Raw genomic sequence first — 25,994 nt, forward strand, 5'->3', positions numbered from 1 at the left:
GACTTGCTGCTGAAATTCAAGTCAAAATAAGAAAGCAGTTGTCTTAAGTCCCAGCTAAGAAATTTAAGTGTTTGGTGTGTTTTCCCTTGTGAACAGGGTGAGATTGGGAATAGGTTTTTTTACTGGTAAAATAGCCAACTTTTGCCCTCTGCTAAAAAGCCTGCTGAAGAAACTGCATGAACTTCTCACCAAAGCCTCAAACAAGATTCATTCCAGGAAAGTATTTTCCTGCCTCCACTCTTCCAGTTTTTACTTGGGCACTAGACCCCAAGGCAGGGGCTCCTTTTCTGCATCTGACCAGGCTTAGAGGTGCACAACAGCAGAAAAAAGAGCCTTTGAGTCAAGTTATTTTTCAGTGAAAATCACTTTGGAATTAGGAAAATGAAGCAACAAAACTACAAGAAACTAGCTCCTTCCAGTAGCAGCACTATGTGAGTTACCAAAATAATTCATTTCTTCATCACATCTTACATCAGTGACAGAGGAAGCACAGTTGACAAACATTCTTTATTGTCAGGTCTCGAGACATTACCATAATTTGACATTTTTTGTTTGTACTGTACAAAAACTTGCACCAAGTCAACCTAATAAAAGCCCAGTTGTCTGTAGTAATAATCAATGATCTGTTGAGAAATTTTAGAATACAGTTAAGGAATTCATCCACTTACTGATAAATAAGATGTAACAGGTACCACTCTGCTTGGATCAGAGAATGTTTAAGGCTGTTTCCAACACCATTTGGACCTACAACTTCTCTATCAATATTGCGGAAGCGCCGCCTCCTCCATTGCAAATTCCTGCAAGACCATATTGTCCTTGTTTCAATGCATGAGCCATGTGAGCAACAATTCTTGCTCCGGACATTCTAAATAAAAGAAAAAAAATGTATATAGTTTAGTTTAAGGAAATTATTAATTTGACCCACACAGGATAGTTGGCAGAATATTGTACTGATTCACTGGAGGGGAAAAAACAACAACAAACCAACAAAAAGACCAAACCAACCCTTTAATTTACATTTAATTTTTAGTGTTTATTCTGTGATTTGGTTTTAATACTTCATAAATCCATATTGTTATGGTAGCAAGCAAGCTCTTTATATAAAGCAGGTGGTAACTGTGAAGAAAAAATTGGGATCATGCTCTTTACAAGGTACCCAAAATTTAAGACCTGAATTAAGTCACTATGTACTTGAGAGCAAGTTTCTATTACCCTTCCTACTTCCATTTAATTTGAGAATACAGGTAAATGTGTTAGCAGTATGTCTAGAAAGCAATGCCTCTGTGCAGAATGAAAACCAAGGCTGATTTTACTCACCCTATGGGATGTCCGAGAGAGACAGCACCTCCATGAATGTTCACCTTTTGTGGGTCGATACCCAGCATTTTAATATTGGCCAGCACCACAACGCTGAACGCTTCGTTGATTTCCCACATTGCAATATCTTCTTTTTTAATGCCTGTCTCGCTTAGAATCTAGAAATAATAGTAAAAATACTACTATGTAAAATTTAGGAAGGTAATTATAGGAATAATTAGGTCTACTTTGAAGTCGGTGACTCGGGCTTCCTGTAGTCTGACTCAAGTTCGCATTTCGGAACCTTTTTGTCAGATGGAAAAAGGCCAAATTGAGGGACTGAAGCACAAACTTGAATTTTCACGAAAGAAGAAATTGAGAGTACCCTATGCCAGGAATACATTTCCATCCATTCCATCTTCTCCTTCTCTAGAGACATTCAAAACCTGCCTGGACGCCTTCCTGTGTAACCTCACCTAGGTGTTCCTGCCCTGGCAGGGGGATTGGACTAGATGATCTTTCGAGGTCCCTTCCAATCCCTAACATTCTGTGATTCTGTGATCTACTAAGGTCACTGCTACAGTCAGTACATTTGAATTGATACAGTATTGCCTCACACCATGCACTTGTGTTCAGTTCCTTCCCAAACTAGTCTATACGTGTATAACCATATTTATTTTGCCTTTTAGCCATACTAGCTGCAAATTTTCAAAAGTGTAAACAAGCCTAAATTTGATGAAAACAGTATAAAACAATATTCTCCTTCAAAATAGGTGTGAGAAATTTGCTACTCTGAAAAATCTGCATTCTAGCCTTGATCATCTGAAAAACATGTTCTTTGTATTTATGATGTAATTACAATTTTGATCCTAATTACATGAAGATCAGCTGAGGGATGAACCAACAATCCAGTGCTAGGGAAGTGTCTTGTTTTTCAAAAAACAGTTTTATTCCTACCTTGGGAACAGCATGTGCAGGTGCAATTGGGAAGTCAATGGGATCAACAGCAGCATCTGCAAAAGCTGCAAAAATCGCAAAAGCTCTTTAAAGACCTTTTGTTCTTACATGATTTTTTTTTTTGTGCAAGCAGCAAACCCAGCCAAGATAGAAAAACTCCGAATATAATGGTCCATGAGATAGATACATCTGAAGTTTAGTGCCCTAAGTGAGCCACATAACAACATTTTTGGATTTTTAATATTATTCTATATAGAAAACTGTTTATGATCAAAACCCTGCTGGAACAACACTTGAACTTTCAAGGACTGTGTTGAGAAGATGCAGTACACATGCCTAAGGGTCACCTTTTCTGTCCCACAAATGTCAGGTAACCAGCCCAACAGGATCCCAGTCCGAGGGCATCCAGCAGGAGTATGTGCCAGGACCACACTCAAAGATAAGAAAATAAAAATCCTACCTACTATCCGTGCCAATGGTTTGACTTTCAGCCTCTTGGCGGCCTCTGTCGTCATCAGCACCAAAGCAGCTGCTCCATCGTTCAGAGTACTGGCATTAGCAGCTGTCACTGTTCCTAGAAAAGGCAAAGCCTTGTGTAAACAGAGGGGAAAGTGCGATACAGCTCAGGTATAGCCCTTTTTTTTTTTTTTTTTTTTTTACTTTAGGCCCTTGTCTCAACAACAGGGTGATATCTGTTGCACTGAGTTAACTACAAATAAGTTTGGTGTGTGTTTGTTTGGGTGTTTGTTTTTTTTTTTTTCAATCAGTTTGATCAAAGAAGTACAATCACATGTATTCGTAACTTTATCTAAGTGGCGGTTTAGATCACACTTTCCACATCAGCCACATTGTTGGCATCAATGCAGAATTCCTTTTCAAAAAGGGTTGCGAATGAGCAGCAACTTCCATTTAGCCGGAAAGATTCATCAATTACAGACTCAAAGTCACTCCAGCTCCCACTGAAACAAGAGCTTATACTCACTGGAGACCAAGGCAATAGCTAAACTGAAACCAACCTATTTCAGCCTTTTTAAAGTAAATGTCCAAACCAGAGGTTTCCACTGGTTTAAATTCTTGGCTCACCTTTTAATCCCAGCCCATTCACGCTGTGCTGAACCATGTTTCTTTATCTTGGCAGACATTTAAATGTTAACGGGCTGCTGTTGGGCATTCATGCTCTTGTGAAAAGTATAACAAAGTAACCCTGCACTTGGTAGGAAATAAAGCAGTTCATTTAACAGTATTTACCATTTTCTTTCTGGAAAACAGTTTTCAGCTTTGGAACTTTACTAAAATCAACACGTTTGTATTCTTCATCTTCTTTCACTTCTACATCTGGCTTTCCTGAAATTCAGATTCAGTTTAGTATTTTATAGAACAGTACATCCTTAAGACATTCTAACACAGTCCTTAGACTAAATGCTGCCTTATTTAAACAACTTATTTCAGTAAAAAATGTAAACATTGAAAAATGCATGTCAAGAAATGTGCTTATGAAAATGTAAAAAAAAAATATTTCTTCATCCGATTTATTCACAGCAAATCCATTTATACTTCGTGGTGGCTCAAGGGACAAAGAACGTATCTGTAAGGTAATTAATAGGAAAAGTAAAATACCAACATCTTCAAGACATACTAGCTAAATTCAATAGTCTTCCACTTAAATAAAAAGAAGAAACGGTGTGTAACATTAAATAAAAATTAAAAAAAAAATAATAAAAAGATAAACACCCACACAGACCACAGGTCACTCGCTGCTCACCAGAAAGTGTCCATAGCAGAAAATTCTTAGCCAATCTAAAATGAGTGTCCCTGAGATCTGCATGTTTCAACAAAACTTGCACTAAACACAGACAACGCTACAGCTATCAATGAGAAGCACAACTAATTTTATCACACCTTTCCATAATACCTTTTTTTGAAATAGTGACAGGAACTATTTCATTTGTCAATATTCCTGCTTCCCAGGCTGTTTTGCTCTTCGTGTAGGAGCCTATGGCATAAGTGTCTTGTTCCTCTCGTGAAATAGTGAACTTCTTCGCAGTATTCTCAGCACAGTTACCCTTGGAGAAAACCAGGCACGTTAGATTTGGTATTTCTGGAAATGTGAACTAGAAATGTAACTGAAAAATCTCATCCAGCAGATTTCCAGAATTGCATGTGACTAATATTTGGTGTCCATTTCTAACTTACACAGCCATGATCAAACAGTAACTTATGGTTTTGGAATATGAACTTCAGATTTAGCAAATGTTTTCTGGATCCAGATTATTAAAGCCAAGAAGGAACTTCTCCTTACAAGGCTTTTCTTTTAAATTAAAAAACTGCAAGCAAATGTAAGTTTTAAAGTGCTTAGGGCTGACATCTTCAGAGACTGAAGATTATTGTTCAGCCCCAGAACAGCCTGTTCATATCATCTTACTAGTGTTTTCCTTCCACTACTAGCTTGTCTATTCCAAAGGTTACAAGAACAGGTCAACACACAGGGCTTCCTTAGCCTTCGGGATCTGACACTTTAAAAACTGTACAAGTATGCATACCTTTTTTTCTGGAATGAAATAAGTAGAATAAAACAAATCATTTTATATATAGGTCAATCATAATTATACAATCATAATTCATTACCAACACTGTCTAAATACCTAGTAGCAAAAAAATAAAAGAGGGATACTCTTTTAGTCAACCTGAAAGATTTGTTCTCAAACAGCTTTTGTTACACCTCTCATTTCTTCAGAAAACTCAATGAATCAACACAAAACCCGTCAGTAGTGTGTTCCTCCAGCTCTTCAAACAGGAAGTTTTCTTCTATGCAGTTCAAAAATTTAATCGGATGGACCTTCCTGTATATTCCCATACAGACCATTAAGGTTTTCCGAGCAACAACCTACAGCTGCTACAGTGAAGGTAAAAGGCTCTGAAATATTGCTCCAGACTATTAAAACTGTGGGTATGATAACCAGCTCCTGGAGTTTTCCCACACACACAGGAGCTAGAAAAGCCACTGTTTACATTTTAATAAAAATCCCCACAATCAAAATCCATTTTAGCTGAAACGTGGGAGTGGATTTCAACCACCAGCCTAAGCAGAGTGCGCTATGCTGCAAAAATAATAAATCACACACAGAGGCAGTGAGGTCTGTACCAAATACATAGATAGCAGAAGAATATTTTTCATGACATGTTTTCCTGCACAGCAGCAAGAACACTAACTGATCAATCGATAATACCCTACAGTTGTGAATTACCACAGGCAAAGGTCAGAAACATTGGTAAACTGAAAGTAGCCATTTTCTTTTCAAGCTGTTCTTCCCTGATGCTTGTTCTCCACTATCTTCATATCAGTTGTTTTCCAAACCCATCGTAAGTTTGCAATTGTTAGTCCAATAAGTTTGCAGTGGTTTGTCCCAATTAAGTTACCATGCTGATGAATAAGCATATCAGCTGACACAATCCTTCCAAAAGAAGATATGAGATATGTACGTTGGGAGAGGGAAAACAAACACGACAGCCTGCTGAACTGTACAGAGCAGGTACCCTCAGACACACCAAGTAACTTGATTGCTCTGTCTCACAGAGACAGCAATAGTAATCTACCAACGGTAGATTTTAATTTTTTAAAAAATCCCTGTTCTAGGTTATTCGGACTTTATCTATCAGAGAAAGATAAATATTAACGCATTATTTGCTACTCTGTTTTGGTCTTCTGTCTAGCTCCTCCATTACAGTTACTACAGGAAGCGGGAAATGGAAGATTTTTTTCCTCCTCCATTAATGTTATTCCTCCTTTTCTAGGTTTTCTTGATGAAGCAGTTTCATAATAATTATAAGCAAGCTCTTCAAAGCTGCACCAGATCTATGGTTGATATTTTAGTACTGTGCAGGAATGTTTACCATATGGATGTGGTTATAAGCATCCGTGAGCCCATCTTTGACTATCAGGTCTTCCAGCTTTACTCCTCCATAAGGTGTTGATCCTCTGCTCATTGTGTAGGGTACATTAGACATGCTCTCCATTCCGCCTGCAACCATTACATCCTGCTCAAAGGAAACAAGTTAAAATTATTAATAATGCAGTGTGCTTTCTAAGACTTCTTGTAGGAACAAATATTAGCAAAAGCTTAAGTGTGAATGCTTTATATTTCTGAGGAGTCTTAGAGGAAAAAAACCAACTTCATGCATTTAAAAAGCAAGCAGCAGGAACAACAGCTGAAGACAGTTAATCCACCCCAACAGAACAACTGGACTTTTCTCTCACACATAATTTTAGAAAGCTGCAAGAGCCATGTCAGTCTCTTGCACTTCTACTTCAAAAACTTCCGAGATCAGATAAAAAATTTTACTTCAAATAGTCTTTTTCTGTAAATTTCTCACTTTTGTTCTTCATTAGCAGCTCCATATCCCTATGGAACAAGCAGTCAGAATGTAAGAGACCAATAAGAGGCAGAGATTTACAAGTACCTGCAGTTTTACATATTATTGTTTCATCTTACTGTGTAAAGAGAGATGACTTATAGTATGGTTTTATCATCTGAAAAGGCCAGCAAAAAAACAAGGAGGTGTTAATGATTAGTGAACCCGAACTAAGCTGAATCATTATAGGTACTTTGTAAACTCAGACAAAGTCAACAAACAGAAAACCTACAAACAGCCAAGCTATAAGGACCATATGTATATTTACTGTTCATCAGACTATATCCCCAAAGTCCCTAGGATCTCAGGATGTGAAGAATAGCCACAGCTGTGTTTAATGGCATACTTGAAATACGGATAAATGTAAGAAAAATACAAACATAGCAGTGTAAGTCTTGAAGAGTTCAACAGTGCTGTTAATATAAACACAAAAAAGATTTTACATCAAAACAGCAGTAGGACAAAGATGAAAGCTTTTTTGGTTTCTTTAAATTAAGACACAGAGAAATAATGGTTTAGTTCAGAATAGATTATGAACTAGATCCCAGAACAGTGACATGAAATAATAAAGAAAGAAGGCTGGAGACAAACAGGAAAGGCAGATAAATCAGAAAGGCAGCTGACATATGGAAGCAGCAATAGATCAGAGGAACAAGAGTCCTCAGCATTTCAGTTCCATAAAGTGAAAGACTTGGAGACAGAGTTAATACAATTGTTTATATGACGATGTACACTGACTCAAGCAGCTGGGAACCATCACTGACTTTCATACCACAGATACCTCACAGTTTGCAGCCAGGAAAAACAAATAAATACAAAAAATCCCCATCATTTATAGCTCTAAAGGACCAGTAAGAGGCTGAGTCACTGCTTTTGCTGAGACAGGCAGCACAGCACGTATGACAGCTCAGCTGAAAACTCTCATTCTCTTCAGAGCTCGTGGCCTGCACCTGTCAAACCAACCGCATGCACAACCACCCTCACAAAGGCACTGGATGTGTATTACTAAATCCAAATGTAGCTGTTTACACAGACACGCTGGGCCTGGTTCAAAGTCCAGCAACAAAACTTCCACCCACTTCAGTAGATGCTGGACAAAGTGCTGCTCTCTGCACAGCAAGGCCAAAGTAATAAGTGGTTGCTTAACTCAACTACCCTGTTATTTTCAGAGAGGGGACAAAAAAACTTAAATATTTTACCTTTGTTCAAATAAAAAAACAAGATACTAAGTACATTTCTCACTAATGAGCCACTTACATATTGAACTGACAATGTTTTCACTTCAGAGAAGGGGAGATGTTGCCAAAATGCTCTGAGTATGGAATTAAAACCAAAATTGAAATACCTTTCTTCACATTCACAATTCTCCCATATTCTTTGCTGCGCAGCATTTAACATAGTGTATTCTCCCGTCTTCCCATCAAGTGATACTATTTTTCCTTATCACATAATCTTAGAACGCAGTTGACAGAGAGGAGCAATTCCCCTCCATCAAGTTCTTACATGAAAATGCTTATTCAGCATTATATATTCTACTTCTAAAACAATAAAAAAGCCTGAAAGAACATTAGTGTACTTGGAAACAACATTGCTTTAATCCATTCAAGTGTCTGAAGGTCAAGATTAAATTTGTTTCATCAAAAACTAAGTCTATAAACATTTCTTCAATTTTTCAAACCAGAAAGCTTGAAAATCCCCGTAATTATTTTTTTGGGGGGTAGGAGAAGAGCAGTAGGGAGAGGGCATAAATACAGAAGAAAAAATCCACCCTTAAAAATACATCTGACAATTTCTTAACTATAATACTTACATTTTTTTTCTGTTTTAACCAAAACACACTTAAGTGACTATAAAATTAAGGCTGCATAAGCAAAACTAAACTTCGCTAATTAGCTTTATTATCCCAAGTCATAACACAGTCCCAAATCAGAGAGCACAGTCATTACTAGGACAAGATCTACAACATTAGTTGTGTGGGCTTTTTTTTTTCCAGAAAACAGCAATAAAATTCACATACCTGACTTCCACACATCAGGCTTTGTGCTGCCATCAAAATCGATTTCATTCCTGAAGCACAGACCTTATTGACAGTTGTACAAGGTGTGCGGATCGGCAGACCTGAGTCAAAGAAGTTGTACAAAATTGTATTATTTAAAGGGCAGACTCAAACTTTAGGTGTCTCAGCAATATTTAGTATAGGACCAATTTTTACTCAAGCCAGGCTGTCCACTTTGCACTAGTTAGCCTGCCAGGATAATTTATCTGCCCTCACCCCCATTTACTGTCCTTCTTGTTTTCTCGCCCTCCAACAACAGACTCATGATACGGGAGCAAGGAAGTGAAAATCAGAGAGAGTAGATGAGGGAAGCGACTCCAGAACTATTCCACCTCCTGACACCCCGGTCTCTGCCTCTAAGAAGCACTCGAGACTGCAATGGCAGAAACAAGCTGTAGAACTTAGCGACTGGCAGCAAGACAGACCCAAGAAGTACAGGGACTTCAAACACACGCAATACTGCACAAGATCGAAAGTGCTGGGTGTCAGTGCTGTTCACAGGGTTATTATTGAGTTATTGCTGTTATTGAGTGTTCATGGCAACAGCTTTGGGCTCTGCTGTGTGCAGGCTGGCTGAAGCCCGCTGCAGCACTGCCTCTGCCCCAGGCTTCTGTGTTAGGGCTCTGCTGCCAGCACATCACCTCCACACCAGCAGTGAGATGGGGAAACCAGCCAGAAGAAAGAGCAGAGCCATATTCATCCCTTTGCCTCACATGGATGCAGTTCCTTCTCTTTCAGATAAGTACAGGGACAGAGCGAAGAAGGTATCAGTTCTTCCCTGACTCATAGATTTTCTTAGAGTCACAGTAAGGTATGGAATCCCATCCCCATAGCAAAAAAGAGAGGAAACTAATTCCTGCACATTTGTGCTGCAGTTAACATTATAGAGCGAATCCTTCCAGTAACAGCTCCAGACTCCGCGGGACGATGAGTGCAGTGGCATACTCTTATCTACCATTCAAGGAAATCTGCTGACCCCTTATCCAATAAGGCTTAAGAGTAATGATACACTGAAGAAAAAGCATCTGTTTCAAGAAAGATTCAAAGAGCAGCATCCACCATTAGCACAAAGTGCTCTGGAAGTAGCAGCCTGGTCTCCAATATTGTCTTCTCCAGGCCCTGCAAACACTGTAGGCAGTAACATTCATTGTGCATACGATAATTGATTCCTGAAGACACACAGTTAGGCCCACTTAGGTGAGTACGACACACAACTTCACCCACCACGGGGAAGAAGCATACATAGAATATCTTGACAAAAGGCCAGGTATCACTCTGCTTTAACTCATAGCACAATCTAGACTGTCTACGTAAAGACAGAAAAGCTTTAACCCCAGTATCAAGAGAATGAATACCTGCACCCAGGACTGCTTGTCTTGCTGGAGCTTGTCCTTGTCCAGCCTGCAAGACATTACCCATATACGCTTCTTTCACTTCTTCTGCAGGGATACCTATAAAACAAACTTGTTTTGATTCAGGATTCTTTGCACGGAAGATGTAACTCCCCTGTACAAACCTTCCCATTGAAGTTTTCTATCAAAAGCTGCTGAAAGACATCACGTCCAACCTGTGTGCTAAAAGCAGCACACAGGTTGCTGCTGGGTGCATCCCAGATCTCTACCCTCATCTTCGTGGAACATGGTGAGCTGGTAACTCCCACAGAACAAATTCCCTTGTCACCCTGCAGAACAAGCTACACTTAACTAACTAAAACGAACATTTCTAGTCACCTGAGCAGCTCAATTTATATGGATGCTTAAATGCTCAAAATTTTCTACCTGTCACAAGTATGTCCAAAAAAGTGTTTTGTTTGTTTGTTGAACAGGGGTGAGCCAAGGCCACAGCCAGCTGCCACCAAACAGAACAGGCCTGCTCTCCCACTGCATCTCCTGCAACTATGGTGTTCAAGTTCTCCTAATACATTGTTTCAAGAAGCCAAATGTGGAGAAAACTAACTCTTCTCTCCCTCCAAATGGTCTTTTTTGCTGATTTGAATCCATGAATAAACTGACAAGGTTGTCCTACAAGCTTAAGCGCCCATGTAAAAAATGGGCAGGGAAAGGAAGGGTCACTGGTTTCAGCAGCAAGCAGCCTTTGCATCAGCTTAGGTGTGTTGTAAAACCTCACCTCAAAAAAATAATTTGCAGGCTCAGTTGGATTTGGATTAGCACAGATACCCCTAAGTAATGATCTGCTCCTAGAAGCACCACTTAATTCAGATTGAAACAAAGCCCAGCAGTCAACTTTAAATAAATACCATTTGTGGATAAAGACTTCAGAGTGCCACAGGAGGAAAAAAATTCCAGAACCTTTTGTTTACCAAGCAACTTAAAAAGAGAATGCACAGACTGACAATGTTCTGAGCCACTTGAAGCTTTCTTTGTCACAGAAAAAGCATTTCCATATACCTGCTCTGTCAATTGCTCCCTTAATTGCAATGGAACCAAGTTTAGTGGCTGGCAATGACGAAAGAGATCCTTGGAAAGATCCAATCGGTGTCCTCACAGCACTTGCTATCACCACCTCCTAAGATGAGAAGCATGGAGTAAAAGTCACAGTCTCTCTCGTATATGCACAGATACACCAGTATTTTTAAAATCCACTTTCACTCTTTCATTCATGTCACAGCTTCCCTTTTATCCTGCAAGTGTTTCAGAGCACTAAAATAATCTTTTTTACTGCATGCAGCATGGGGAATAAACATAGATAATTAGAAATCGGTGTGTGGTTGCAGGACTACAATCTTGGGATCACGGAGCTGTGGTGGGATGGCTTCCATGGCTGGAGTGCTGCCATGGAGGGATACGGGCTCTTTGGGGAAGACAGGTCAAGAAGACAAGGAGCAGGGGGGTTGCCCTTTGTGTGGCAGAACAGCTGGAGTGCATTGAGCTCAGTCTTGGCATGGATGATGCTTGCAAGAGTCTCGAAGGTCCATGAGTAAAGGGGGAGACAAAGAAAGCTGGTTAATGTTCAAGGATATTCCTTCTAAGCTCAAGAGCAATGCATTCCTACAAGCAATAAGTCAAGCAAAAATGCCAGGAGGTCTGTATGGATGACCCAAACTCATACACTAAAAGGAAGCATCCAGAAGCTTGTGGCAGGGACAGGGAACCTGTGAGACAATGCCCAAGCATGCAGGGACAAGGTTTTGAAAGCCCAAGCCCAATTGGAATGGAATCTAGCAAGGGATGTCAAAGGCAACAAGAAGGGCTTCCATAAGCACCTAGGAGGCAAAGGGAAGTCTAGGAAAAATGTGGGCCTGATGCTGAATGAGGCAGGGGACCTGGTGACACAGGACATGGAAAAGGCTGAGGTACTGAATGCCTTCTCGGCCTCAGTCTTCACTAAGACGACTGGCCTTCAGGAATCCCAGGCCCCAAAGAGCAGGTGGAAGGCTGGAGCAAGGAAGATGTACCCTAGGGGAAGAAGATGAGGTCAAGGAATACTTCAGCAAACTGGACATCCATAAATCCATGGGCCCTGCTTGGATGCACCCACAAGTGCTGAGGGAGCGGGCTGATGTCTTTGTAAGGTCACTCTCAATAATCCTGGAATGGTCACGGCAATTGTGAGAGGTGCCTGAAGACTGTAGGAAAGCAAGTGACACTCCTGTCTTCAAGAAAGGCAAGAAGGAAGACCCAGGGAACCGCAGGCCAGGGAGCCTCACCTTCATCCCTTGCAAAGTGATGAAACAACTAATCCTGAAAACCATTTCTAGGAACATGAACAACAAGAAAATTATCAGAAGTCATCAGCATCAACTCGCTAATTGGAAGTTATGCTCAAATAACCTTCTACTGTGAAATGACTGGTTTAATAGGTCAGGGAACAGCAGTGGACATCGTCTGCCTAGACTGCAGTAAGGCTTTCAACTCTGTCTCCCGTAAGATCGTCATCCAGAAGCTGAGGAACTACAGCCTGGAGAAGGAGGCAGTGAGGTGCACTGAAAACTGGCTGAATGGCCAGGCCCAGGAGGTGGTGATCAGTGACACAAAGTCTGGTTGGAGGCCAGTAACTAGCCAGGGGTCAAGACTGGGTCCGCTCCTGTTTAACATCTTCATTAATGATCTGGATGATGGGGCAGCATACCCTCAGCAGGTTTGCTGGTGACACCAAACTGGGAGGAGTGGCTGATACACCAGGGGGTTGTGCTGCCATCCAGAGGGATCTCAACAGGCTGGAGAAATGGGCTGACAGGAACATGAAGTTCAACGAGGAGAAGTGCAAAGTCCCATACCTGGGGAGGAATAAGCCCAGGACATGCTGGGGGCCAGCCAGCTGGAAAGCCACTTGGCAGAAAAGGACCTGGGGATCCTGGTGGACACCAGGTTGACCATGAGCCAACAATGGGCTCCTGCAGCAAAGGTGGCTGATGGTGTCCTGGGCTGTATTAGGCAGAGCGCTGCCAGCAGGTCGAGGGAGGGGATCCTTCCCCTCTGCTCAGCACCAGTGTGGTGTGTCCAGTGCTGGGGTCCCCAGTACAAGAAAGACATGGGGTTACTGGAGACAGTCCAGCAAAGAGTCACGAAGATGGTGAAGAGACTGGAACACCTGACATACGAGGAAAGGCTGAGAGAGCTGGGACTGTTCAACTTGGAGAAGAGAAGGCTCACAGGGATCTCATCAATGTATATTAATACCTGAAGGGAGGGTGCAAAGAGGACAAAGCCAGACCCTTTTCTGTGGAGGTGACAGTGACAGGACCAGAGTTGCCTATGGGCACAAACTGACACACAGGAGGTTCCCTCTGAACATCAGGAAACACTTTTCACTGTGAGTGTGACAGAGCACTAAAACAGGTTGCCTGGAGATGCTGTGGAGTCTCCATCCCTGGAGATATTTGGAAGCCTGGGTCCCAGTGTAACACGTAAGCAGTAGCTTTAAGCCAGGTTGTGACATTCAGCAATACACCTAGTAGCCCCTCAAACCAGATTTACCCATATTTTGCTTCAACTTTAGTGTGACATCAACATGTCTACCTGCTAACCCTGCGAGAGTAGCATGAGGACTTGGCACCAAAAATATGCACATTTCAGACCTCTGGCTGCCCCTGCCAGCTATTGAAAAGCAGCAAGGAATACTTCCAACTGTGCTGTTTCAGTGGAAGTCACACGCAAAAGCTTACAGGGTCTCACCATGAGTTCTTTATTTAGAGAGACAAGCAAAGAAAGAAAACACTAGAAAAAAATAAAGACAAATTATACTTGTTTAACAGTAAGAATGTGTGTCTGTTGCTGTAACTCCTTCTTCATCATGATTGACTTCAGTAACAATAACATACTTGTCCTCATCTCTTATGTTGCAACAACAAGTTGCAGCATAACATACAAATAACCTCAAAGAGATTAGTTTGCATCAGCTGTATTTTTCCAAAAATAGGTAGAGAGTTGCATTGAGCTTAAGTTAGCTGACGCAATTCTAACCAATGTTGTCCCACACTACCTAAACAATTAGCAAAGCAACATAAAAAAGGAAATTTGACTTTTATTCCAGATTTTGCAGTAAGGTGTGATCTGAGCACAAGTAACACTGTCTTCAATGCAGATTTTTTGTGATAACTTTTTAAAAAGCTTCACTGATTAAGAAACAAATTTTACATGGTGATTTATTGCAGTCAGATGGTGCTTTATACTTACATTTAAAGTACGTTGTGAGGCGTAGCCACGGCTTGTACACTTCAAAGCCTGAAAATAAGAAAGTCCTCAAAATTTCATATCAAGAAAGCCAATGACACAACATTTCAGTAATGCACCATTTTCATATTAGCCAGTACATTAAAAAAAAAATCTAAAACCACTGGAAAAATATTAAATTAAAAATCATAAAATGCCTTTTAAAAGAGTGTAGTCTAGTACACAGCCTCACCATAACATCTATGGCAAAGTATTTTCTGAAAAATAAACAGACACTCCTTTAAAAACAAAAACCAATTCCTTTTTGCCAGGTCTGTTACATACACATACAACCTATGTCTAAACCAGGCAGTGAGTTGTGCTATCCTGAAAAAGGTTACTAGTCCCTCTGTCTGCTTCTCTGGACTTTGGTTCATTCATTCCTACCATTAACTTCACTGCTTTTTAAACTGTGGCAGTTTGTGTCTACAGCTTCATTTCATTGGCATTTCATGAACAAAAATGAGAATAATGAATTCAGAATGCTACAACAAAATATTATAATAAAACAAAACCAAGAAAACTAAAAGGTAGCACCTGAGGAGGCTAATTCACCAGCTACTAGCTTCACCTAATTAGTGTCAAGAAACAAAAATACATCTGTAGGGATTGTTTCATACGCTAACAGAATGATTTTTCAATTAGCGGTTTAAGCCACTTCCTTAAACAACATTTCAGTACACTGGAGGCTTCTGGTTGTTACTGACTGACAGCTAAATAAATACTAATTACAAATAACTACTTAAGGATGCCACGAAACCACCATCAGTTTTATAAATCAAATAATGCCTTCTGGTATTATGTCTACAATATGAATATTTAGTCTGTTTCTCTCTTCATTTTACAACCTTCGACTAACAAAAGGAAGGGTTATTTTTCAGTTAGTTGGGTTTTTTTTTTTCCCCAGGTCAAGTTGTAATAGTCAGCACAGAGTTTTAAATTTAACTTCTCCCTGCAGGGCTCTAGTAGCAGGGTTTTCAAGGGTTAGTGTCAAAAAAACCCAAACCCCTAGCAAAGTAACATGCCCTTACTGGACAACACCCGAAGTTCACTTTTGCAGTAAACTGGACAAGCCAGACAACGATCTTTAAAGTGTAACAGGCATCTGCTAGTAGTGTTCTTGCTCTATGCCAATTACAGACTTTAAAAATAAATAAAAAATCCACACTTCTGTAGCTGGTGAAAAACAACCTGCAGCTTTGCTATGGCAAAACGGATACAAACCAGTGCAGTGCGGATGCTTTACCTGCCCTTCTCTTCCCGGGACAGCTCTCTATACAGCGACGGGCTCCCCAGCAAAGCCAGCGGTGCAACCCTGCACCGCCCGTTTCGGGCAGGAGCCCTCGCTCAGTCCCTCACCCGCCAGCTGCCCTCCCGATGAGCCCGCCGAGCGCACCCGGGCTGCGCATCCACTGCCCGCTGCCCCCGGCGCCCCGGGGGAGCCTGCGGGGGCTGCTGCTCGCCCTGAAGGCCGAGGCGGGTACCGGCCGGACACGGGGGCTCTGCAGGGCAGCGAACTGCGAAGGAAGGAGCGGAGGAGCCGGGCGAGGGCCCCGGCCAGCCCGCTGTGCGCCTCTGGAAAACGCCGCTCTCAAGATCGCGGCTGAAGGTCCCGCCGGGCCCAGCGCGGGGCGGCCGCTTCGCCCACCGGGCGGCTCCGTGGCGGCGCGGCCCGCCCGGGCCTGCAGGCCGCGGCGGACACCGGCCCCCGCTGCCGGAGCCGGCCCGGGACCCGCTCCCTCCGCTCAGCTCCATGCCGGGGCCGCTCCCCCCGCTCAGCTCCATCCCGGGGCCCGCTTCCCCCGCTCAGCTCCATCCCGGGGCCCGCTCCCTCCGCTCAGCTCCATGCCGGGGCCGCTCCCGCCGCGCCGCAGGGGTGAGGCGGGTGAGGTGAGGGGGGCGCCGCCTTCCCCGCCGCAGACGCGCGTGTGACCTTGGCGAGGTCTTTCCGGGCCCCGCGGCGGGGCCGGGGCTGCCCCGGCAGGGAGAGGGAGAGGGAGAGGGGAAGGGCTGGGGCCGCCCCGCGCCGCCCGCCTCACCCGCAGCAGCTCCGCGGCCGGGCGCCGCCAGCCCAGCCTCGCCGCCGCCGCCATGTTCCCGCCGGCCGACCCCGTCACCTTCACCGCCGCCCCCACCTCGGCCTATAGACGGCGACGCCCCGACCGCTCCCGTCACCCATTGGTTCTGAGGACGAGGGCGGTGCCAACTCCGACCCTGCCATTGGCTGGGCTGGAAGGCGGGCCGCATCGTCAGCGGGAGAGGGCGGTGCCCGCACTGCGGCGGTGAGGCCGCTGCCCCCCGGCAGGCCGCGCTCATAGGCTCCCGGTGTCGCGCTGAAAGGAACGCCGTAAAGCTACACGGAGGTTTACCCGCGTGTGGAACGCGTGTCAGAAAAATCCCTGCGCGGTCACCAGCTCTGCAGGGAGGGAGGTGCTGGAGTGTTTCTGAGCTGGGACACTTGGCGGCTGCGAGCCCTCGTGCTGCCGCTCCGTGCTGTTCTCACACCGGCCGGCAGCTGCGTTCCCCTTGAACTCCCTCCTGTCCCGCCTTGGGCACGAGCATCTAGAAGCGTTACCTCAGAGTCCAAACCTGCCCGAGAACCGGCTCGGCAGCCCCTCCACAGCACGGCCGGTGCCGCTGCTCCCACCGCCCGCCCTGCGCTTCGCTCCCGGCCCTGCGTGTGCAGATGAAGGCCAGCGCTGTCTCCTCAGCTGCCCGCCTGACACTGCCTCTCTCCCCCGTCTGTCGAACACACTCGCAGCTGGGCCAGAAAACGCCTGGTCCTTCCTGGCCTGGAGCTTTATATCCCAACAGAACAGGCTCAGAAGACAGGGTGACGTTCTGCGTGAGTCGTGCTGCTGCACGCTCTCTAGGACAAGCAATTCTCTGCTTCTGGTCAGTCATGCTTACCTTTTAATTCCTGTTACAGTCACCCACGGCTGCGTTCCCTCGAGTCGATGTCTACAAGCCAGGTAAGGCGCCATTGGCTTGCACCTTTCTTTCCCTTCCCTGTGGACCACAAACTGGAACAAATGCCAAGAAGCACACTTTGGATACAGCATCTGGAAAGCAAGAGTCTCTCAACAAGTTGTTACCATCCACTTGCTATCTTGACTGATTTTTTTATTCTTTTATCTTCACATTGTTAAACTAACGTTCATCAAATCTGCTTCAGTTTATTTTCTGTTCTATACCACATTCATTTCCCTTTGAGAGAAGATTTCACTTTTCTCTCTGCTCTCAAAAGCAAAATACTTATTGCTTTCTATGTATGTCTAAAGAGTCTCCAGACACATGGCAAGAGGCTGATTGGGACTGGCACAGATGTGGGAAGCATTTGTACTCTTTTGCTTGCTTGACTGTCAGTAACTGATGTTTTTAGAGTTTGACCAATCTAGTCTAGACCTCTGATTTAGAGCCAAAGTTTATACAAACTAGAGATAACACAGGAACTGACAAATATTGACTTGGGAAGAACCAAAAATTTCACCCTGAAAATATGTACTATATAGGAAAGACATCCAGATTGGGGATATTTTTCAGAAATGCATAATGCCAAAAACATATAGACCAAAAAAGGGAAAGCTCTTATTTAACTGAGCCTTTACGCCTGCAGTATAAGGCCTTTTTTTCTGGGATAGTGCCTGCTAATGCACCAGGACTAGTGTTCATATCATCCCAGTCAGAAAGGCACTTGGACTCCCAAACATACTGATTAATAGGCCCTTTATTGGAGCTCACATGAGAAGGAAGAAGAGGACAGTGCAGATGATCTCACCTCCCTTCAGATGCGGGGCACCTCGAGCTGTGCAGCAGCAGGCACACCTCCAGCCGGGGCATGGCTGTGGTGCAGATCCCTTCTCTGGAGAGGTTCCCCAGCATTTTGGTCTTTAGAGATCTTGTAGGATCTTCTGAGAAAACAATTCTGGCCATCATTCCTACTGTCAAACAAAAGAATGTTGACAGGAGAACAGGCTGCTTCACTTTGAAATAAAGACAACACGCAGGGGGTATAATTGCCAGTGCCAGAAGAGAGCTCCTATAGATTCCTTCCTTACAATTAGCTGGCCAAGTATTTTCTGTGCTCGGGGATACCTGCAGCCCAGGACAGGCCAGAAGGCCAAGCTGCACCCAGGCCATAGCACAGCATGGCCTGTGCTATAACATAACCTGCATCTTCTCAGCTTAACTGTATGTGGGTCATTAACTCCTTGATGTACAATAGGTCTTCTGGTTAGGACATTGCTGAATTATGACTATAGTAACACACAGCGTCACATCCCAGGCCTAAAGGGTAAGCAAGGTTATCGGGTAATTTGCCAGTTTTCAACAACGTAAGCATTAACTCTATGCAAATTTAGAAGATACAACATAGGACTGTAGTAAAATTATTTAATTGTTTTGCAACAAGATGACAGATATTCTTGAAATAACACTAGTTTAAAAGTTCGTCTGGAGCTGCATAAGAACTCCAGTGCACAGAGAAGCTAAGGGAAGAAAATAGAAACATCTCCTCCCAAGAGTTAATAAATATATTTCAGGATACAAACCTCTAATGCAGGATCGAAAATACAGAACAACCTCCTTTATCAGGTAAACCAAAAGTCCCTCGCAGCCAGTACATTTTAGATCTTTGGTCTTCGTCTAGTGATCTTCATACATTTTTTCCTTCTCCCCCCACTACAGTTGTTGCTCCTTCTAGTCAATTAGTAGCTCCTCCCCTGCCTCCCTTTACTCTCATTCACCATTTTCCTCTAGGAGGGCTTTAGGATTTTCCAGGATAATTCCTGTTTGGGAGAATTCAGGAGCTCAATAAGGACCGTGGGAGAGCAGCACCCCTTTCAGCCGCTGCTTGAGGCTGAGCAGAAGAGCCAGGCTTTTTCTCCAGACTTCCCAGCATCCACCTTCACTGCTTAGTGATGTTGGAGGGTACGTGCTTTCCTTTATTACCCGTCACCTCTGAATTTGTCTAACCCTCTTTGAAATTGCTGATACCTGTCATCTGCATCCCCGACATCCCCTAGAAAACAGTCCTCTTTCAGCATTTTAAACCTATCTTCTGCTGGTTTTATCAAGTGGCCCTATTGCTAATGTTACAGGATTCCATGAAAACAGTTCTGCCTTGCTCTCTGCCTGTCTGCTTTTGTAAAGCTCAGTGACATCCCCATTTGAATTCTTCTCTCCCACCTTACGCCATAGTTCCCCCAGCAACATGGCAATTTGGATTCCTTCATACCCTTTGGTGTGGAACCTGGTCAAAAGCTGCTGGCACCCCCTGGCCCCACAGCTGGTTGCAGCACAAGGTGACACAGCAGGGACAGCAGATGTTTCACATCTCTCTTCCTCCAGAAGCAATGGCCAAATGTCACCCAGGCCAGGGGGGCTCACTGACATCTCGAGTACTGGTTTGGGGCAATAAATCCTCCATATTTACTTCAGCTTGGGCTAAGTTCCAACTGCCTGCTGCAAAAAAATGCAGGAGATGTGGTAATTTCCTTAGCGCCTTCACTAGCAGAAATAATTGACTGTAATGGATGGCAAATCCTGACTTGTACATACATATTAGACTGTGGTCTTAAAAAGAGAAAAGCATGAAGAAAGAAAATCATAGTGCATTTCCTTCTTTAATTCTTTCAGCATCATTTCTCACCGAGAACTGCTATAATGTATTAACTTCCAGGTCACTAATTTTCAGTTTTCAGTCTTTCAGACCATTAAAAATAATCACACTGTGCTGCTCTTCCTTAGCTCGGGAAGCAAGCCTTGCTTTGCCCATGCTCCAGATCAGCAAGTCAGAGCAGCAGCCCACACGTTCCCCAAGCGCTCCCTCTTACAGGTGTTTCAGGTCACCTGCAGGACTCAGAGCACAACATCCAACAGAAGTTACGGAGTCAATCTCCATCACCAGAATAAATGAGGATGAAATGCAGGAGCCATGCCTACACACAATGCGAAGCAAGAAAGCGATCCAAGTTCTTAGTTTTCCTGAAAAGCAGGTTTAGAGCCTTTCATATTTAGGCCAGTGATTCTACCTAAACTGTGATTTACACTGGTAGGAGTAGATGCAGCTAAGCAACTCCTGTGGTAACTGGTTTATTTCTAGAGAACAGCTCTACCTGGAAAACCATTGTTGTGAAAGACTACACTTTGCCCTAACAGGAGAAAAAAGTATGGCAATAATGGCAGCCTGCTATCAAAGTTCTGCTTGCAAGAACTGCCAGTTTGAAAATTGCCATACACACTGAACAGTCACTCAAAAATAGTTACTTATTCCACAGAAATAGTTGTAACCTTTGCATGCACCAGAAAGCACAGAACACTGATACTAGCTGGTGCACTTAAAGAACAAAGGAGCCAAAATGTAAAAAGAGACTCACATTTAAAGGCCAGGACAATCAGAGAAGAAACACCATCACATCAAAATCACCCCCTCAGGCAATCCACTGTTCCCACACCACTGTGTGTTTAGTGCAGGATCAGGTACCTGAAGTTCCCAACAATCTGATGGCACCACCAGTAATTTTCAGTGACACTTAAAAATTGTAAGTAATTTCAGAGACAACTCAGCCAAAACATTCAGCAATCCAAGTACATCCCAGTAAGGTACAGAGACATAACACTTTTGAAAAATGCCATAAAGTCAGGCACCCCAGCCACGTTTGGCATGGCAGACTTTGGTAAATTTAAACTGAAAGACTACGGCTCATCTTTAAATAGAGTTTGGAAGACTAAATAGCTCTACAGATTACCTCAAATACTTGAAAAATCATAACAAGAAAAGGACTGGAAATCTTTACCCTTGGGTTTTTGTCTTGTTGTGAGTACTGAGATTGTAACAGACTTCGGGACTCGGAATCAGGCAAACTTCATGCAGTGGTATTTTTTCAGGAGCGGCACCTCAATTCAACTTAAAAATTTTGCAGAAGACACCAAAGTACCTTGGCTAAATGAGTAGTCTTTTATATTACATTTTTATTTTGCAAGAAAATAAATTATACAACTTAAAAAATAAAATTCAAAAATTAAGCAGTACATCAAAATAGTTCAGCTGGACTGCCATACAGAAACTACCACCATTCAAAATTGTACAGCATTATTATCTTGGTAGTGGCACACATTCAAAATTGTAAATACCATACGTAGATAGATATTACAACTCAGGAACTCAAGTTTGCTCAACACTCCAGACTACATATAGTGTATATGACAGGAAAGCTTTCATGTATTGTTTATTTCACAAATATGACCTCAAAGAATTACAAAGATAGCATCCCGGTCATTTAGATGAAAATAGAAAACAGTTTGAGTTTAAGATAGCAAATCTTTCTGTAAAACTATCAAATCTTTTTGCCAATTGTATTTTTAAAATTTGCACTTTACAGGACAATGGCATCCCAATGCAAATAAATGCAACATGTGAATGTTCAGAACATTAAGTTTAAAAAGGTGAAAACAAGAAAGTCACATTGTCTTTTGGAAATGTAATTGCATTACAGCCATAACAAACGAAAGATAGATGAGTAAGACTAGAAGCTAGGGACACCAACTGTGGGAAGAGGAAAATGGAAGACTTCAGAATTGAAACCGAGATCCTCATCAAGTTGCTGGGACAGAGAAAGATTTAACAGTATTTCTAAATTAAACCCAGTAAGAGTGATTTCCACCCCTTCTACACCAAATTTCGTTCCATAGCTATTCACCGTGGCAGTGTGTGTGGCAATGTGTTTTTCAGATGCAGCACCTCTTTAAGGTAGGTCTTTGGACATATATATTCATAGCTAAAAATTGCAGCCTTAAAAGTGCGTTGTTGCCATATTGCAAGTGAAGAATAGTTCATTTTCATTTAGATCTGAACTCTACCCTCCCCGAAAGAAGTTTACCCCAGGTATCTCCTTGTGCCCCAGGTGATACTACTTTTAAGTGCATATTGGTGAAAGTGACCTGATGAAGGACGCTAAACGTGATTCTGCATCTTGAACAAATTTGCTGGTGTGAGTCTCAGATTTAATAAAAAACCCGACATCCATTTCCAAGATATATTTAAAGAAAAATGACCATGTCATAGGCACATTACCACATTACAAATTATATTTCTGCATCCTGGGTGTTGAGAAATAGCTAGATAACATTGAGGTTGTATTATTTTATATTTATTAGTGGAGGGAACGTGCAGCTCCTTAGCTTTCAGCAACCCATTGCTTTCCACATACACTCGAGCTTTCTAAGCAGTTATATCTGAGATGCAGTCTCTTAAACATCTCTCTCAATTCTAAATCAATGGCTTCAAAATCAGCATTACTCCCCATAGCAGCTCTTTCTGCATGACAGTTTCACACCTGTTCTTCTCTGGTTAAGGGCTGGAATTTTTTATGTTGAAAAGAGTGCACTCAGACTGTCGTGTTTTCCCTCAGTTATCCCAAGTGAGCATTTATTACTTTTAAGTTACAAAGACTGAAAGTCTTGCAGCACAAAGTTTTTTATTAGAATTTTGTTTTCTACTGTTCAAATAGTTTTACTGGTTAACTACACAGAGCACCACTTGCTTTTGATTCTGAATTGCAACACCGCAGGCCCAACAAAAAAGATGCAATATTTTAAACAGCATCTGCTTTTGAGTATCAATAAAAGCATGTAACATAAGCTGTGGGATTTCAATCAATTGTAATTGGCCAGGTCGCAATTTCTCTCCATCTCTTGTTCATGAAACCCTCACGACCAAAAATTTCTTACTCAAATAAATGTCCAAGTACACACCGTTCTCAGACAGTCACATTGGCATATCTGTTAGTAACAGAGTATGCAGCCTCTTCAAGGGTGCAAACAGCCATTCTTGCAGAGTTTGCTTTTAAACCACTCTTCCTTTATACTGTACTGCAACCATATGAAAGCAAAACTCCTCTAACTTACTGGAAGGTTTTCCTTTTTGACTAAGTTAATTGTATCTTCCTCCCCTTTCAACCATCAAAGAAGATGAGACCTTTAGATGTCATACTTCGACTGGTTAATTACAAAAAAAATTCGCACGCTTGCCATTTATAGAAGAGTATTCACATAGAACTGTGTAAAGCGCAACTTACCTTTCGTCCCAAGACAGGCACTCTGCTCCAGTGATTCGTGTTATCAGTCCAGTACATGATGGGACATTTCAGAGCAGCAGAGAGGCAGGCAGTGCCAAACAACTACTTAAGATGATTGAAAACAGAAGAGGTAACATGAAAAAGTTGAAATTCCTGATGCGTATTTGGCACTCTCTCTGCATACACTAAAAGTATTTTTCCTTGGCTTTTTATCATTTTCGTTAGAATAGTATTTCCTACCCCGCCAGTTTCAAAATAAAAAGCGGAGGGTTTGTTTTTCATATAAAGATATTGACTTCTAAGCAACAAACCAGTCCAGTTGGGTTAACCTTGCACGTATGTATAAAGTTACCAATGAAGAATTAGTACAGGGATCTTCAAGTGTTATTTTCTTTCTGGGGGAGTTGTGCATCAATTACTCTTTAATGCATTCAGATATATATAGTCAACTATTCGGAATACAAATATTAAATGTACAGGGAAATACACTTAATATTTCTGTTTGGTATAAGAGACCCACCCATGAAAACTGCATTTAGAATGAAGTATCATTCAAGAAAACTTTACCTTCTCAAAAAGGATTTTAGCAAATCACCCATCCAAATAAGGTAACAAATAACGTATATCCACTTGTTTAGAGCAAACGATCTAAAACCAATGATCTCTTGCTTAAGGAAAAATATCACCCATGACTTGGAATTACTTTTATGTCACTTATGTGTCAATTATTAAAATCCAGTTACTAGATTGAAGCACTGCTCTAGTCAACAGGTTTTAACTGTAACAAATACATAAGAGTTGTGATGCATGTGTTTGTGTCTCTCAAATGTCATTACATAAAAAGGATCAAAGGCGGACAGTACATTACTCTGTTGATCCAAAACACAAAAGTGAAAGTGCTACTTCTAGTCCTAATTGCATTTAAAAAACCAAAACAAAACAGAAAAACCAAACCCAAAACAAAACTAATAGCAGTTGCTCAGTGCATGAATATTTGAATATTTTTTCCTTGTGCAAGTACTGGTCATCTAAAAACCCAAACCTGTATTCTTCCTGGTGGGTATAAATCAAATCTACTTTAAAAAGTTCACAATGGGCTCTTCATGAATGCAAGTTTCCCACAAAACAGCATGCTGTTAAAAGTGTGCAACATGAAGGGAATGCCATCATGCTAGCTGAATGAGATTGGCAAAATATAGTCCTCTGTACGGTAAGGCAGGGATTTTAATATGTAACGAAAGTCAAAACAAGTTCTTCTGCAGCACAAACTGGTGTAGCTGTCTGTCCAAGCACCCTTCCACTGATGTTCTCAGCATCCCGCAGAGTCCTCAAACTACGCCATATATATGAAGGTGTTGATATCCGACTCATCTCTTCTGATATATTTGTGCTCTATAAGCCATTCAATTTGCTCTTTTATCATTTTCTTTTGTGGCAAGAACATGTTTTTCAATATTTCTACTAGTTCAGTCTGAAGTTGGGCATTAGTAATTTTCTTCCGCATTTTCATTATTTGGATGATAGCCTCCTGGTGGGGGAAAAGAAAGAAAAAAAAAGAAGATTTTTTTTGAAATGTCTGGGTGAGGTGACAAAGTGAATGCAGCATTAATAGGGGGCTCCTGGTAAGGCAAGACAGCAAGGAAATCTATTTTTTTTTTCCTCAAAAATCAGATACATGATGCATTTCTAAGTAGATACTGAATTGCTTTTACGAAGAAGCTGATAAAGGAAAAGAATGAAGCACTGGCCAGATGCAAGAGATATAAGACAAGCCCAGTCAAAGGAGCATCTGCAGTTAAATCATGTATCTACAATGTGAATTACACACTAAAACCTAGAGTTCATTCACTCTCTGAGCAGAAGTCGCCAATTCCAGGGTGACTTGTGATATACCTTCTGAATACCTCATGAAATGCAAGCTTAATCTCAAACTGGAACTCACAAGGAGTTCTCATTTCATATATACAAACAGGCACTAATCCTTCTGCTGCAAGTATGGCCAAGATGTTAAGCCGGGTGGTAAAATTCACAATGTGCGTGGCCTGGAATCTAATCTGACTGATAGAAGAGACCTGAAGGTAAAATGGGATTTTTGAGATTCCATTGTAGGTAATGATCTCTGATGCCCCTTCATTTTTTTTTTAAGGACTGTCATCTGAAAAGATTTGACGTGAGTACCTGACTGAAGGACAACCAACCGCAAAGCCAGAAGCTGCAGTTTGTACATCCAAGATGTACTCATAAACTTCCCCTCCAAAGAGAAGGCCTCTTAACAGGTCACACTGCTATAACTAAAGTGTGATCCATCTCTGAGATGACTCTCTTCATACAGCATAGCTGAAGAGATCTCAAGATCAACAATACTGTTTGTTCATGTTGGTGGCTCAAGTCAGTCAACTTTACTGTCTGCTGCCACCCACCACACTGGCATGTCTTCACCACATGCTTACGAACTGCTTTGTCCTCTTTAAAACTAGTGACCTGGTCTATCAGAACAGGAGGCTGATAACTACAAGTGCGCCCACA

At 42.2% G+C, this 25,994-nt stretch overlaps 2 protein-coding genes across 2 annotated transcripts in view; both read right to left on the minus strand.

The window, feature by feature from the left end:
• Window positions 1-488: 488 nt before the first annotated feature.
• Window positions 489-16,539, minus strand: ACAT1 (acetyl-CoA acetyltransferase 1). The gene is made up of 12 exons (XM_065629305.1): window positions 16,431-16,539; window positions 14,356-14,403; window positions 11,128-11,245; window positions 10,075-10,170; window positions 8,681-8,781; window positions 6,145-6,288; window positions 4,166-4,316; window positions 3,502-3,597; window positions 2,714-2,827; window positions 2,254-2,318; window positions 1,318-1,475; window positions 489-865 (listed from the first exon to the last, which is right to left on the minus strand). The coding sequence occupies exons 1-12, from the start codon at window positions 16,482-16,484 to the stop codon at window positions 745-747; spliced, it is 1,266 nt and encodes a 421-aa protein (XP_065485377.1). The 5' UTR covers window positions 16,485-16,539; the 3' UTR covers window positions 489-744.
• Window positions 16,540-21,326: 4,787 nt separating this feature from the next.
• The window catches only part of CUL5 (cullin 5), a 32,958-nt gene continuing 28,290 nt past the window's right edge, over window positions 21,327-25,994 (minus strand). Inside the window, exon 19 of the mRNA XM_065634750.1 lies at window positions 21,327-24,996. Within this exon, the coding sequence (XP_065490822.1) occupies window positions 24,802-24,996 (195 nt within the window). The 3' untranslated portion in view covers window positions 21,327-24,801. The remainder of the gene's footprint in view (window positions 24,997-25,994) is intronic.

Source organism: Caloenas nicobarica, chromosome 1, assembly GCF_036013445.1.
Source record: "Caloenas nicobarica isolate bCalNic1 chromosome 1, bCalNic1.hap1, whole genome shotgun sequence".
Classification (NCBI taxonomy): domain Eukaryota; kingdom Metazoa; phylum Chordata; class Aves; order Columbiformes; family Columbidae; genus Caloenas; species Caloenas nicobarica.